The sequence below is a fragment of the Tachypleus tridentatus genome, chromosome 1, assembly GCF_004210375.1.
Source record: "Tachypleus tridentatus isolate NWPU-2018 chromosome 1, ASM421037v1, whole genome shotgun sequence".
Lineage (NCBI taxonomy): Eukaryota > Metazoa > Arthropoda > Merostomata > Xiphosura > Limulidae > Tachypleus > Tachypleus tridentatus.
In genome coordinates, this window is record NC_134825.1 from 44724369 (window position 1) to 44740685 (window position 16317).

The 16317-nt window shown below is 29.7% G+C and overlaps 1 protein-coding gene across 1 annotated transcript in view; it reads left to right on the forward strand.

Annotated features, from left to right (window-relative positions):
* Positions 1-2593: 2593 nt before the first annotated feature.
* Positions 2594-16317, forward strand: part of LOC143232396 (dynein axonemal heavy chain 2-like) — a 228744-nt gene continuing 215020 nt past the window's right edge. Inside the window, 5 exon segments of the mRNA XM_076467790.1 lie at positions 2594-2671; positions 3993-4096; positions 7645-7993; positions 9471-9635; positions 13701-13939. Coding sequence (XP_076323905.1) covers positions 3995-4096; positions 7645-7993; positions 9471-9635; positions 13701-13939 — 855 coding nt within the window. The 5' untranslated portion in view covers positions 2594-2671; positions 3993-3994.

Consider the following 16317-nt stretch of genomic DNA (forward strand, 5'->3'; position numbering starts at 1 on the left):
AATTAAGCTTCTTTGCCACTTCTGAGATTAGAGTAGCCCAAGAGTTGGCGGTCGGTGATGATGACTAGCTGCCTTCCCTCTAGTCTTACACTGCTAAATTAGGGACGGCTAGCACAGATAGCCCTCGAGTAGCTTTGTGCGAAATTAAAAAAAACAAAACAAACAAAAACAAAAACAAAGCCACTTCTGAGACTTTTACACATAATCCTTGGACTACAATATTGAGTTCAAGATGGGTAAAGAATTACACTTCCTAAACATACGGAGAGTATTTTGCAAACGTTTTACCCCAAACAAGTACATGCTTTAGATTTCGGGAATTTTTTGTTTATTTGGCACCTTTATTAAAAACCAGAATACACACTTTCGTAAAACTAGTTTAGTTTGAACTTGGGCCTTGTTGAAAGTTGATGTATTTTATGGTTGTCATAACAACGAAATGAAACCATATCTTGGCGTCGTGTAACAGACATAACACTGTAACAGGAGAACACTGATATAAAGGTTTCTTTATTAGCTTCAATTAATTTATTTTTAATAAGTTTCTAGTTTTAATTTAAAATAAAAAAATTGAAAAAACGTTATTTTTAAAACTCAGTTCTGTTTTGTGAATTATTATTTGTATTGAACTGACACTAAGTGAAATTTACAGTAAAATTTGAGTTAAAGGTTTTAAAGAGTATGGAGGCTCATTTATTTGTTATTAGTCTATATAATATTAAATGTTGGTTTAGTCTATGTTCCTCTGTTTAATACGTCTTACTACCTATAGTTTTAATACAACGAGTCAATCAGCGAATTAACTCGTGTTAGATTAACGCGAAAAGTAGTACATACAAACTCCCTTTGTGGTATACCTCGAAAAATAGGAAAGAAACATTATAAAGCCATTAAATCTTTAAAGGGAAACGTTTTGGGATCTAAGTAAGAAATGTGTGAAAAATAAAAGTTTGAATAACTTAATGATTAGGCAAAGTAAAAACAAAACAAGAACAACAAAAAACATGTTTAACATCTGAAGTTTTCTAAAAAAAAAGAAGAGTAGATCCTTTTTCCTTTTTAACTGATCTCTTTGAAAGAAAGTTTGTAACCTTTTTTATTGATGCTGCTTGTTTTCAAAGTGGACATGTCAAACATAACATCTTCTTTGTTTCATTTTTTTCATGAAAGTGATACAGAATTTATAACATATAGAGAAAATGGGCAAAATGAAGCAACCATGCCATCATATTTTTTATTCAGAAGTTTTTTTTATTTCTTTATATGAATGAAAAGCGGTAATATAAAAAGAAAAGATATCGCCAAAATGTGTGTGTGATTATTATTTCTAATTCATATAAACTACTATTTCAAGTTTTTATGTAATAGTTTCTTTTATTGGTAAGTGGTTATTATTTATAATTCATGTAAACTACTATTTCAACTATTTAAATATAGTTTTTTATTGGTAATTGGTTATTATCTGTAATTCATATAAACTATTATTTCAAGTATTTAAATATAGTTTTTTTATTGGTAAGTAGTTATTGTTTCTAATTCATATAAACTACTATTTCAAGTATTTAAGTATATTTTTTTATTGGTAAGTGGTTATTATTTGTAATTCATATAAACTACTATTTCTAGTATTTAAATATGTTTTTTTATTGGTAAGTGGTTATTATTTCTAATTCATATAAACTACTATTTCAAGTATTTAAATATAGTTTTTTTTTTAGCAAGTGATTATTATTTCTAATTCATATAAACTACTATTTCAAGTATTTAAATATAGTTTTTTATTGGTAAGTGGTTATTGTTTCTAATTCATATAAACTACTATTTCAACTATTTATTTTTGTAAATTAGTTGACGTAAGCAATACTACCATCTTTTCTTATGAATAATGTACATGCATGTGATAAAATATAATAAGTTCACAAAATCTGGCAAAATTTGCACATTAGGCAAATCCTTGCATAAGAATTAAATTAAGTCACTTTTAACCATTGTAAATATACCAAAAACAATATTTAAATGCATAGACTTATACTACTGAAAATAAGATGCTTGTAAGACCAGACCATGCACAAAAGCTGGTAAATATCCAAAGTTAAAGTGTCATGTTGCCAGGCATTTAATTTTCTATAAACATTAGTTCTTCAAATACTATGATTAATCTAAGAAAGCCTTGATTTAAACTATGATCAATGAAAATGTTATAAATTAGATTATTTGTGCATGAAAAAGTGTAGTGTTAATAAATTTTAATTTTCTTTGGTGATCTAAATAGTCTATCGTAGAAATCCAGCTTTATGAACCACATAAAATAATTCGAAGTCAGTTACCTTAATTTTATCTAATTCACAGAATTTACATGATGAATCCTGGGTTATGTTAGACTTAGTAGAAACACCTTTAGTCGCACTTAAAAAATTTAATAATACTTTGCTACTGAATGGCTTGATTCTTTTATTTTAAACATGCAAACATGAACTTTTAAAATTGTTTTTATATGTAATATTAAGCCTTGAAATGTAATTATTATCATTGTATGAAAATGTTTTTTATTATTTCTTTAAAAAATCCTTATAGTTTTTTATATTCAATTAGAAAATTGAATGAAGAAATGAAAGTGAAAGCTCATGCCACTGACATCTGGTGACATGTAAAACTTACAGTTAAATAGTAGGTTGGTACTGCTGCATTATATTTTATTATGATAGTAATTCTTAATGTTTCTGACAAGTTAAGACTTTTTCTTATAGTTATATGTGTAATGTAATTTTATTGTATTCATGGCAGTTATTTTTATAAAATTAGATTCATAAAAAAAGAGAGAAAAACTTCAAATAATTTACCTGCCTCATGGATATAGTTAATGTAACATTGTTTTGGAAATAATACTATAATGATAACTTAAAATAAAAACCATAAGAACAAAGAAGGATCAAAGTAAAGGTTATTTTACCTACCAAATCACTCCTTTGTGTATTAAGAACAACCAAAGAAAGCAGTCATATTAATTTAAATGCAGCTCCTAATTTCCATTTATTTTTTCAACAAAAATATTAACCTAATCAAATTAATGACACACATCAAACTGACATTTAGATCATTTTGTAGGTTTGTATGTGGAAAAAAATGCATTTTCAAAACAAATAAATAAATATAAATCTGAACTTTAATGGCTTGTACATGTACTTATTGTCAGGAAAACTGATTTTATTTCCTTCCTGTCATATAGTTATAACATTATCACACAGTTTAACAGAATGTTTTACAAATTTGAAACATATGAGTCATATATTTCGAATTCTCATATGTTACAAAGAAATGGTGTTCATTAGATTTTAAACATCATAGTGCAAGTGTCCCACAAACTTTAAAAAACTATGTTCATTACATTACCAATATTCTGTTTGCTTGTTCTATTGCATGAATGTTGTGTTAATAGAATATGTGTAATCTAACAGTCAGTTGAATTATCTTTATGTTGTTGTTAGTAATGACTGGGTTTTTTGTGGAGTCTCCATTGGCTGAAGCAGTAATCTATCTTTAATTTTGACTAATTGGAAAGCTTATTATAATTCGTGTTTTTTCCCTATGTATTATAAGGCAGTGACTTGATAAGCAGCATGTGCAAGCTACAAAAGTGAGAGAAATTTTGTTTTTATTATTCAATAAATCTGTTAAAGCTTAAGTCTTATCAAGTATGAGTTTTAAAAATTTCATATTTCTTACAATAAATTTGAATTTTGTATTACTTGCATTATGCTTACTTGTAAGTAGGCAGAAATTCTTATTTATGAGCTATAGAATGGAAATGAGTCTAAATTAATTTACAACATTTTCAGGAAAGGTAAAATAGTAGGTCTTTCTTTAAACTGAGATTTTTGGGGCATTTATAATAATTTTTTATTTTCAAGTGTGTCATGATAAGTATTAAAATATTGTCTAGGTTCTCAAATAAATTTATTGTAAAAATTAATTGATGTGAGTACATGCAATAGATATGAATTCAGAAGACCCTGGTAAAGATTCTCATGTGGAGCCAGTGGAAGAATATGATGAAGATCTGCATAATTTTGCATCATCTGAAGACCTTACTAAAGTGGTAGAAAAAGTTCCTTCAAATCATTTACTAGAGAAAATAATTAATCTCTTTGGAAAAAAATATTTTGCATTTTAATTGTTTTATGTTTTATTGTACTTTTATACCATTGAGATTTTAATGAAAGCTTTTGGAATTGATGTTAAAAAGACTTACGTTTATAAAATAAAATTCGAAACATCTTTCGTAAATGATAAACAGAATTCTTAAAAGTTTAATAATTAACCATCTTTATTAATTGTTAAAATCTCAATGCTATTAACGTGTTTATATAAGAACATTATAACTTGTGTGCAAAAAATGGAGACATTTGTTTCATTATATTTTATTATTTTAGCAAATAGTATGATACAGTTTGTAGGCAGGAATTTTATATTTGTGTGATAGTGTAGTATTCTGAGGTGAAACTGATTTCCATGAGACTATTAGCTGGAACTGTGTTATAATGGGAGGATTGATCAGGTATATTATAAATCTGAATATGGCTAAACATCTGAGTTTTATAAAGCTAATAAAATAAACAGACTGGACATGTGATGTAAAGTGTAACAAAATGTTTGTCAAAGTAAAGATACTGGACAGTCACTTTCTACTGGATCTGTAAATTGATAAACAGCTTTCATCTCTCCTGGTAGTTTTTTGTCATCTGATCATTTTAAAAGCTAAGTATAACTAATCTAAAACCAATGCTTCATACAAATAGGAAGTCTGTTTCACCCATCTAGATAATGAACATATTACAAAAACACCTTTCTGATACAGTACATTACCTCATCTCACATAGTTAGGTATTCTTGTTTGGTGCTGCCTTCTATGTACAAATATTCTTTGCACATACCACAAGCCTTGAAGCTTCCACTCATTTGAAATTGACTGATTCTAAATCATCTTCCATGCAAATCATTGTGAAACAACCTTCCACCGATAAGAGTGCAACATACTGTCTTAATGTATGTGATTTTCTCTGTTCAATTCAACCAAACTATCACTTATTGTTTGGCAGTTATCTTGTTGTAATGTTTTGTTTGTGCTCTCTTCAAGTGTTTATTTTTAATTTTTTTCCATATACTTGTATTAATTTCTCATAAATAGTTTAACCTTTGTTATGCAGTAGTACTATTTGTAACTTATTGATTTACTTGAAAGGTGAATTGTTTTATATTTTTACCTGGTTATTGAACTTATCAATTCATTCCAAATACTTTGTATTTCTTTCTGCCACCACAGATGTGTATGATTATTCATTTTGCATAGGAATTCTCTGCTACAACTTTTGAGGTTATATGTTCTATTAACACATTTACACAAACATCAGGTAATGGTACTCCACGAGAACAGTTTTAGCTTTACTTCATGAGGAGATTGATCATCCAGTGGGTTGATCTTTGTTGGGCCTCATCTTAAATTTGGGAGCCCATACATTTTAACATACAGTCAGCTGACTTTGGAAAGATATGACATTTTAATATCATGAAAAAAACAAACAAACTGGTGAAATAACCATTGTCATAATATGTATATAAATATATAGAAAAAATATATATAACTCTTATTTTTAGCAATGGCATAGTGGCTCATAATATGACTGTGTGTTTGTTGTTTTTGTAAGTACTGACCTTTCACTCATAGCTTAAGATTTATGAGGTCAGACTCTTTTTATTGATGAATACAGCTGTTCTAAAGGACTCATAGATTAATTTACTCTAATCCTGCCTACAAGAATTTAAGTGTTAATATAATCTGTTAAGAGTTCCTGCTGACTAAAAAAATTGAATCAGATATACACACTTGTTATTGCTGGCACACGAAAATGTACCTAACGAAAATGGTCTCATAGTTTAATTTACTCTAATTCTGCCTAAAGGAATTTCAAGTGCTTCAGCTGTTGAGGATTCTCTTCAATTTGTAAAAAAATACTTAATATGATAAAAATGAATTAATATAAAAGGGAATAAAACAAGAAAGAATACAGAGAGAATAAATTAAAAGTAAAAGTGAAAGGAAAAGGATACAAAGTATAAAATTTTGTAATGTAAGATCTATACTTACCCATAGCCTCCTTGAGGTTTTGATCCTCATTATCTTAACCCTAACAGCAGATTCTCCAGTGCTGCCATCTTTTTGCAGTTGGTCACTTCTGTAGTCTAAAGATCATCTCTTCTTTAACTAGAATCATCTCAGTATTTTTTTCTTCACCCACAAGCAGTGCACCTCCTCTTCAAACTGCAGTCAATCCTCCTATCTTACAGGAAAGACCAAATTTCAGTCCAAATGGTGACCATCTTTTGAATACTGGAACCTGTGCTAACATAGGGTGGTTGAAGATAGCCTTAAGTGGCTTGAATGGGAGTCCCACTATCAACATTTTCTGGGGCTGTTCCTGAAGTCACTTGACATATTCCGAGGTATGCAAACTTCTTTGTAATTAGAGTCCTGCCCATGAAATTAATACAACTACAATCACTTTAAATTCCTGTCATGATGGTGGTAGCAGAGGCAAAGACCCACAAGCTGGCTAGCTGCTACTGTCTCAGTGGTAGTGACAGCACAGGAGAATTTAGGCTTTCTCATCATAATGGCCAACACTTCACTAGTATTTATTCCATCTCTATCTTCTTGACACATGATTGATATTTGAGTAGATCCTAGTCCAAGCAACATTTTCTTTGGCATTGTAGTATAATGCTTCTGTCAGAAGTTGGAACACATGTGGTGCTTTTGCTTGGTAGAGATGCTGTACCCTCCAGTAGGAAATCTAACCATTGGGTCTCTCTTTTTGTTTATCAGAGGTGCAAGCAAATGAAACAAGGAGAGTTGCTGAGCAGCTTGAAGCCTTGGATATATCTTGGTGGTAATGAAAGCCTAGGTACATTGACAAAAAAGCAACAAGTGGCTATTGTAGAAAGGTCTTTGATTTAATATGTAGTAATGGACTTGATCCCTTACATATTATTGTCATATGCTTATAATGGAACAAAGTATAACTGCAAATGTCTAATAAGTATTTCTGAGTATAAAACTTTAATTTTTAGCTACTAGATATCAACAGTTGAATTTCAAACATAGTTTTTAGAAAGTATGAGAAATTCAGGCAATGCAAAAGTAGTTGATTTACAGCATGTTATATGCTAATTATTCTATCTCAACTCTAATAGAGCTCATTTGAAAGTGACCATTTTAGCACCTAAATAACAACTACTCATTATTATAAAGTGCACTGCTTGTTTTCCATACTAATATTATCCATGTTAGTTCAGATAAGTCTTTTCTGGCTAAAACTCAATGTTTGATGGAATCCAAATATTTATAAACAAAAGTTATTAATGTGCTAGGATTTATTTTCAAATTTTTGTCTGTCATGTGTGTATATTATTAAGTTAAAACATGTTTTACTATCTGCAACAAAAAGATAAAAAATTTTTGTAGAAGTTTTACCAAATTTTACATACTAGATCTTTTATACAGTATCTTAGTTTGTTGTTTTTGACAAATTAAAAAATTGTTTACATATGAATAAATTTTAGTTATTATTATTTAAATATTTTTTGTAGTGTAATATAATTCACCAAAGAATTATTCTGTCTGGATTGAAGAAGAGTATGTGGAGAGATTACCATGATGATATTATTTTTCGTTTTCTGATTGATGAATCCTTAGACATTCTGCTTATTTACATTGATGGGGACCAAAATCTTTGCTTGGAATATACAGTTCCTTCAGAACTAGTTGAAGAAATTTTTTATTTCATCAAAACTTCCTCTAGCTCTCGTGTCACTTTAGAAAATTTTCAGAAAGTCTTGCAGTTTGGAACTTTCAAAGGAGAACCTACAGAAAGTCTTTTACAACTAATCTCAAAAGTTTATTCATTGCTGATTTTTGGAAATAAAACATGGTCGGACAGTATCCTTTTTTATCATGAAATTCAAAGTAATTTTTAGTTATTTGTCTATATATTTTGAAATTTAAATTTTGATAATTTTTCTCACTGTCAGCACAAGGAATTTCATGTGATTGTTTAAACAGTTTACATTTGTTGTATCTTTGTTTGGTGTGTATTTTACCATAGTGATTGTACAGAAGACATTTGAAGATGCAAGAAGCTTTTGCATATGCTATGTTTATTGTCATTATTCTTTCTTTAACAGTAATATGAGATTTAAATCAGCATGCACTTTTCTTGTGTTTATGATGAGCCACAAAATACTAAACAATTATATATTTAAGTATAAAATATGAGTGATGGATACACACAGTATTATTAAAATTACTGAAGGCTTTGTTGTATTGTGACATTTCAAAGAGTGTTGAAATGCCATACAGCAAGCTGTATCAAACAGCGGTTTGAAACAATATCCAAAATCTGTTTTAAACATCTTAGAGCATCTAAACCAAACTGTTCTGCTCTGTGATGTTTTGAAAGGCTGCCTGAGAGACAAATAGAAAGTAAATTAAATTCTTACAACATGTGGAGTTAATTTGTTTAATGATTGTTATTTATTCTATGAAATGTGTACCACAGGTAACAGAGTCTAAGATGTAGTTAATGCCAAAGTTGAGCAAACGTTTTTTTTAACATTGAGCCTTAGCAGTTTAGCATGGCACTATTCTTTTAAACATATGATAGTAATTTAATGTTTAAATATTATGAACTTAATCATTACTTAATTATTAATTTATCCATAAATTGAAGTACATGAAGGTAGCTCTTGTAACTGCAACTGAAAGCTTGTAAGTGAAGTATAAACTATACAGAAGAAAAAATGTTTTAATGTATATGAACTAGTTAAATTATCTGTTTACTAGAGTGTACTAACAGTTAAAGTTAATAATATCTTATTATAATTTAGTGAACTCTGTATCTTTTTGTCCTTGTTAGAGGAATTACACAATGGGATTTCTTTTCTCTATTAGTAATGATTTAACTTAGTTCAGGAAAGTGCAAGCATGTGAAAATCTCATATTTTTGAATAACATTGAACTCAATTACAAATAATTTTGTATTTTTATTCAAAAATAAAGATGTTTTGACTGATGCTCATACATGTCTTTGAAGTTCTGATTATTTTTTTATTTATAATGTTACTTAATCTTTCTTTTCATGTTCAATTTCAGTGAATACCAATATTTTATTTGTATGTTTGAAACTTGCTAGAGTGTAGCAGAATACTTGTTTAGGATTATTCAAGATTTATTTGTCACTCATTACTTATTACAGTTAGCTCATACAATTTTTATTTCAATTATGAACTAATGTAATAGAGATATATAATTGTTAGTAATTAATCTGAAGCTTTGGTTTTAGTAAGTAGTCATTTGATATTATACAACACATTTTATATAACTTATATGCTCTTATTTTCCTTATTGTAAATCTCAGATATTAAGAAAGATTTTTCTGGTCAGCTTCATAAATTCTTAGCAAGCTTGACTGAATTTCATTATAAACAAATTAAGCAAACTATTTTGTATATACCTATGGAAATAGAGGATATTATTGAAGCAGAAGCTGCTAAAGATAAGGATTTAGTTCAAAGAATTGAAGGTATGTTTTGAAAACCTTAGACTTAAATATTTCATATTACAGAGAAAAATATAGAAAATATAGTGTTATTCTTAGCTTGTCATCAAACAAACTGTATTAAGGTTGAGCAATATGTAGAATTTAGAATCTACCAAGCATGTAATTGTGTACCATAGAAAAAGAAAAGAATGAACAAATTTCATTTAATTTTGCTCATATATTGCATTATTAGTAAACATATATTAGATAGGATTGGTATTGTGACAGTAAAGTAATTACTTTTAAAGAAACTGCTTTTTACAGTTCTGTGAAAGTTTGAAAACATTTACTGTATGACTTATCGTTTTGTTCTTTGTGGTGTCGTATTTGGGCTCCATGATGTCTGATAGATAATTGTAAGTATCAGCAAAATTCAGTTCTTAGAAACTATCTGCTGGAAATAATTTCAGATACTGACAGCAAAGGAAAAACAAACAAATAACACAAAATGTTTACTTACAAAAAGTCTTTTCTTAACTAACTGGTCTCTAGATTTATTACTGAGAGTACAATTGAATGTTGGGGAAGAAAGCATGATGAAATAAAAGTTCATGCACAGAAAGACTTCAGCCTACCATAGTTTTAATTTTTAAGTCAGGCAAAGATCTTACAATCAATCCGAGTTTACCTGTATCATTGGGGCTGTGCTTGGCCCAGTGTTTAATATGCTAGACTGTGGATCTGATGTTTTATGGTTTGCATAACACTACCACAAAATCCCTTTCTTTTTAGAGACCATGATGTTTTATAATAGTGACTGTAAAATCTCTCTATTCAGTTTTAAAAGAGTAGCTCAAGAGCAATCAGTTTGCGATTTTGACTATTTCTTTTTTTTTTCTAGTGTACCACTTCAAAATATGGAATGGGTTGCATAGATAGTCTTGCATATGTATTGTCCCCGTCCACTGATTTCTACAAATTTGTAAGTCTTTGTACCACTCATTTAAATTAGTATGACTTCATTTCATGAGGTCATGGCACAGATGCAGCCCCCAATATGTACAAGTCTTGTAGAAAAATCATTGCAGTATGCACTCTTAATGTAAATTAGAGGACTAATGCAAATATATGATCTCATGTATGGCTTAAAAAGAATTGAAAAATTGCATAAAAATTTATAAAATATATTTGAATCTACATCAGTAAAGATTTATACTTTACTAGTCATGGAAGAATAAAATATAATATTTGCAATCACCACAGTGGTAACTTTTTTTATGGAGATGTGTTTTATGTGAGTACTGTTTGGTTTACTTTGAACTACAAAAGAAAACAGAAAAATGTATAAATATGTGAAATTTGTTCTTTGTAGAATGGAAATATTTTTGTAGTTCATAGCTTCACAATACCAAAGCAATAAAATCAGAAAATAGAGATGCTGTTTGATATGTTTTGGTTTTTCACATATTTATTAAAATAACAAGGAAGTGGTTAGTATAAAATGGAAGTTACAAGTATTAATTAATTTTCTATTATCTTTAGGGTTATTAATTATGACTATGCAGGCTGTAAAATAAAATTGATACTGGATTAAAATTATTTCATTTACTTGGATTTAACTAATTCTTGTACTTAATTAATGTGAATTTACAGCATTCATATATTTAATAAAGATTATAAGTTAATTGAAAGAAGCTTAAATATTTATATAAAGTAAGAATAAATTACTAGTAGTTCTGTGTTTATGCAGTTGGTACACAACTGGAAACTTATTAAGCTCATTAAGTAAATTTAATTACTGATAAGATTGATTATGATGCATTTTGTTGTAATCTGTTACAATTACATATCACAATCATATTGTTGAGTAATGGTGCCATAATATGAAATAGTAATACCGTCATGGTTTGTGGTCTGTATGATCATCTAAGTCAAAATATTAAGTAATTTATTTTTATTTAATTATTACTAGTTTTTATCCTATTTTTTGGCTGCTAACTTGGTGCATCTATTACCTTGTTTTTCAAGCATTCTTAGTTTGCATTACTCCCCCAGATTCTAGTAGTGGAGCTAAGGAATCCTTACAACACCTAGTTTTTAGTCATTGAGGTGGTGAATGGAGGCTTTTCATTCAGAGTGTAAGAATGAATACTTCCTCTTTCAGAGAAGAGGGCAAAGTTGGAGACCCTTCTACCTGAGTCCCTGGATGTTTTTTCCCAGATGTCAGTAAGGATGGAATTGTCTATGCTGGCATCTACTTGTAGTACAGGTTCAGATTTGACATTTGGCTCTCTGGTTAGAGTATGCATGACCCTTCTTTTTGATCATTATTGATTCAGTACATTGTTCATGGAAGGAGGTCTGTTATCTCTTCATAATTCTGATCATAATTGAACACAGTCGTTCCACATTCTCCCTATAATTCTGGGACTTGCTCAGTCAGTTGAGTAGTGAGGATAAATGTTCATAATTCAAAACTGGATGAGTTCTGTTCCTTTAGTTGAGTAAGGCATACATTATCCCATCATTCCAATCCTGGGGTGTTACCTTTTGCACCTCTTAAGGTGGAATAGAACGTTTGACAGCTTCAGTGTTACTTACTTTCTCATTGTGATTCTGGTGGTTCAGATAGCATCACTCTATGGCTACAGATTGAAATCCAGTTAAAAAAAAGTATATCTATAAAATGTTTATGCCCAATTGCCCTAGCTACTGATGTGGGACATGGGGACAAAGACCCCTTCATTCCAACCCTGTGTAGTGAAACTTTAGCTGTCAGGTTGGGGTTGGCATATAGTGATAATCACTCTTATATAACTTCACCTACAATACAGGAACTAAGTTGAGGGTGAGAGCATACCTGTTCTGGATGTTGTGGAGTTCTGCCCATCAGGGTACCAATCTTCTCTTGGTACACCCATGGTCTGTGAAGATGCTTCCTGAATGGATAATGCTCTCATTGACTCTTTCACGTTCTCAATGTGGGATTTTAGCTGTAAGTGTCAGTGGAAGTAAGAATGTTTTGGAAGTTAACATTTTCTTAAATTGTAAAGGTATTTCCAATAATACTTGTCTCCACTGACATTCTCCTGCACTTCCTCCCTACTAAGAGCTGGTGTAAGAGACTGGGATGGACTCAGTCTTGAAGAAGTGATAACATTATCTGAATGAGGTGCTTATATGCAGTAATAAGATAGAGGACATATTGATATAGATAGAAAGTATCATGAAACAAATAGCACCAAGGGCAGTTGAGTGTAGTATAAAATCAGACCTATGCTTAGATGAGTAAAGGGTGGAACCCTGAAGATTGAGTAATAGCTATAGGTGTCATCAAAGGTAATTATTATTGGAAATATGTTTTCAGTTTAGGAAAATATTAACTTTCACAAAGTGAATAAATACATCATTTTCATAGACTGTATCAGAACAGTAGTTTCTTTGAAATAATGAAGTAAATGAATCTGGTAACACAGTTATGTAAAATGTACAATCTTCAATGAAAAGAGAACAGACAAACCTGAAATATCTTTTCTCACACAAAAATTGGGTCTTTTATGGCCTGTTGGTGAAGGTGCTCATTTTACAGTCTGCAGGTCATAGATTCACATACTGTCACAGAACATTCTTACTCTTTCAGCCATGAGGGCATTATAATTGATGGTCAAATTCACTTTTAGTTGGCTATATGAAGCCAAAGGACTGGAAGTAAGTAGTGTTAACTATATGTCATCTCTTTGGTCATTATCTTTTCTTAACTTGGGATGACTGTCACAGGTAGCCTTCAAGTAAGTTTGCACAGAATTTGACAAACAAACAAAAGCAAGTAAAAATACATCTTATTTATTGTCAGTCAATTCATTAGCAACTTTTCTCAAAAACATCTTCTAGTTATTAGAAATTATAAATTACCAAATATCCTTTTTTTTAGAAATTTGTGTGCAGAAATACCTTTTATTTTATGATTATGATTTGTTTAAAACTGATTATGTTTTGATGCTAAAAATAAAGCAGTTCTTGCCCTTTCTGTTTCATTAGAACTAACGTGATGAGAGGCAGCAGTTTTAAAACATCATATAAAAGTAGACATATATTACTTTGTTTTAGGTGTTGTGGTGCATTGGATCAAACAGGTAAAAGAAGCTCTCTCAGCTCAAGAAACTGCTCATACAGGTGAGAATTTGGGACCAGCAGAGGAAATTGACTTCTGGAAACAGCGCTGTAATGATCTGTCTAGCATTAGTCACCAGTTAGAAAAACCTGGAATATACAAAGTTGTCTCAATACTAGAGCTTGGGAAATCTTCATATGCTAATCAGTTTTTAAAACTCTCAACAGAAATACAGGTATCATGTCATGCTGTATTGAGTTTAGGATCAAAGAATTGCTTTTAAAATGTTTAACTCTTGAATATGAGGATATCACATGTGACTGTGTGTTTTATTACAATTGAATTACATATTTTTAATTACCAAAAGCTTGATGAAATAAACTACTAGATCTTTGCAAATTCAAGAAATAGTTTTAAGTGGTATATTTTAGTATATTTATATGTATATGACTAAAACCAGATTTATGAGTTCTTAAATATTTCAACTCAGTAATTATTTGTGTTAAAAGAGTCTAATAAAAATTCAGTTTTATATAATACTGCTCTTTAAAGTGCCTGAAAGCCATACATTCTATTTATTATGTAGTTTCTCAGATTATGTTTTATGAATCTTTTAAGGATATCTTCCATTGAAATTAATGTTGTGTGAACCCAATATGTTGGTAGGTGATTGGAAAAAAGTTCAATGTACCAGAGATGTTGGAACACCTTTTGTTATCAAGTAATAATGGTCTAGTTGTTGCTGTTTTAGGAACACTTGAGTAGTTACATTATTTACAGTCATGGAAATACATGTTTGTTATCCCAGTGATACAAAGCTGTTGGCATGTAGATTGATCAAAGAACTTATGAATAAAGTACAGCAGGTTGAGTTGGCTGTAGCCATATTTGTGCAAGTGTTAATGAATAGTAAAGGCCTGTTAATTCTTCTATAGTTAATACAAGTGCTACTACTTCACACTGGCAGTTTCATCTTAACCAACTGGAATTCAGAGGTTAAATTATGCGATGCTTTCTTTTTTAATGCATTATGTATATAATTCCCCTTCAAGGAGGACACGTGCATAAAACTGTTAGGTTTAGAAATTTTTTATAAAATGGGAATAAGAAAGTATGTTAATAGAAATGTAAAATATTGTGTGCAACATGTAATCTGTCTTTGTACATAACCTCTGTTTGTAATTTACCTATGTTAACACGTTAAAGTAATTTGAATGTATGATCACACTACACTCACTTATGCCATGACTGATCAGTCTATTCAGTGTCCTTGTAACGTGCATGTTCTTACACTATTTCTAGAGTCATTTTGTGGTTGGCCCAATATAAAATATTTTATTACAATATTATAAATTTAAGAGCTTTTGCATGCTCATAAGCATAGTTTAGAATTTAACCTAGTTAATTCAGCGTATAAATTTCTCGTGACATTATGAGAATGAAAACAATATATTCTTTCAGTTATATTTACTCATACGCATTGTACATCTTGATAAATTCCAGCTAATCTTCAATTTGAATCCATACAAATAGGTACTATTAGGAAACTAAAGGAATGAATAGCTCTCTCTGGTGTCTTAGTTTTTTTGTTGTTTTTTTTCCAGCAAGGTATTAAAGTAATTGGTATATTTTATCAGCTATTAATTATATATTTCACTGAATTGGTTTAGAATGTTGTGGTAAGGAATTAGAAAACAACTGTTACTGAAACTTTGGCTATTTTACTGCACTTCATTTGATAAAAAAATATCTGATGGAAGTTTACACAATATGAAATATATTGTTGACATAAATTGTATTGTACATGATATTTAATTATGGTTATAGTAACCACATCATACTCATTATCACTTGCATACAAATTAATTTATTGTAATGGGCGTGGTGAATTGTAATAGTTACAACTGTCTTTGTGTTTCCCATCAACAAATATGCTTGCTCTTTCAGCCTTGGAGATGTTACAATGATCTCACTATTCATTGATAAAAGAGTAGCCCAAGAGTTGGTGGTGAGTGGTATTGAATAGCTGCCTTTCTTCTAGTCTTTCACTTCTAAATTAGGAACATCTATCACAGATAGTCCCTCATAATTCACAAATAAACAAATAATACGTGTAAAAATTAAAATTTATTTTTTGACTCCAATTAAAACTTATTTTAAAAATGTTGTATGAATTTTTTTTTATAATTGTTTGTAAATAATCTTAATAAATGATAATATAAAATAAAAAGAAGATTTAAATTAAAAGACAATACATATATTTTAATTTCATTTTAAAGATCATAAGTTTTACAATCATCCATAGTCAACAATTTTTAACATTACCCATGTAATATATCTCCTGGTGGGACAGCCATTAGTTTATGGACTTACAGCATTAAAATCTGAGATTTGATTCATTTCATTGGACACAGTAGATAGCCCAATGTAGCTTTGGTCTGAAACAAACCTTGCAATGTGTAATATATATTGTGACTCCATCTGGTTAATTTTCAGACTTTTAGAGTTTATTTTATTACTCATTGTTGATATATTTTTTCTTTGTTGTTGTAGTGGTGTAAAATGTAGCATTGGAAGTTATAGGATCTCCTGTTATTCAATTTCAGTTTTACT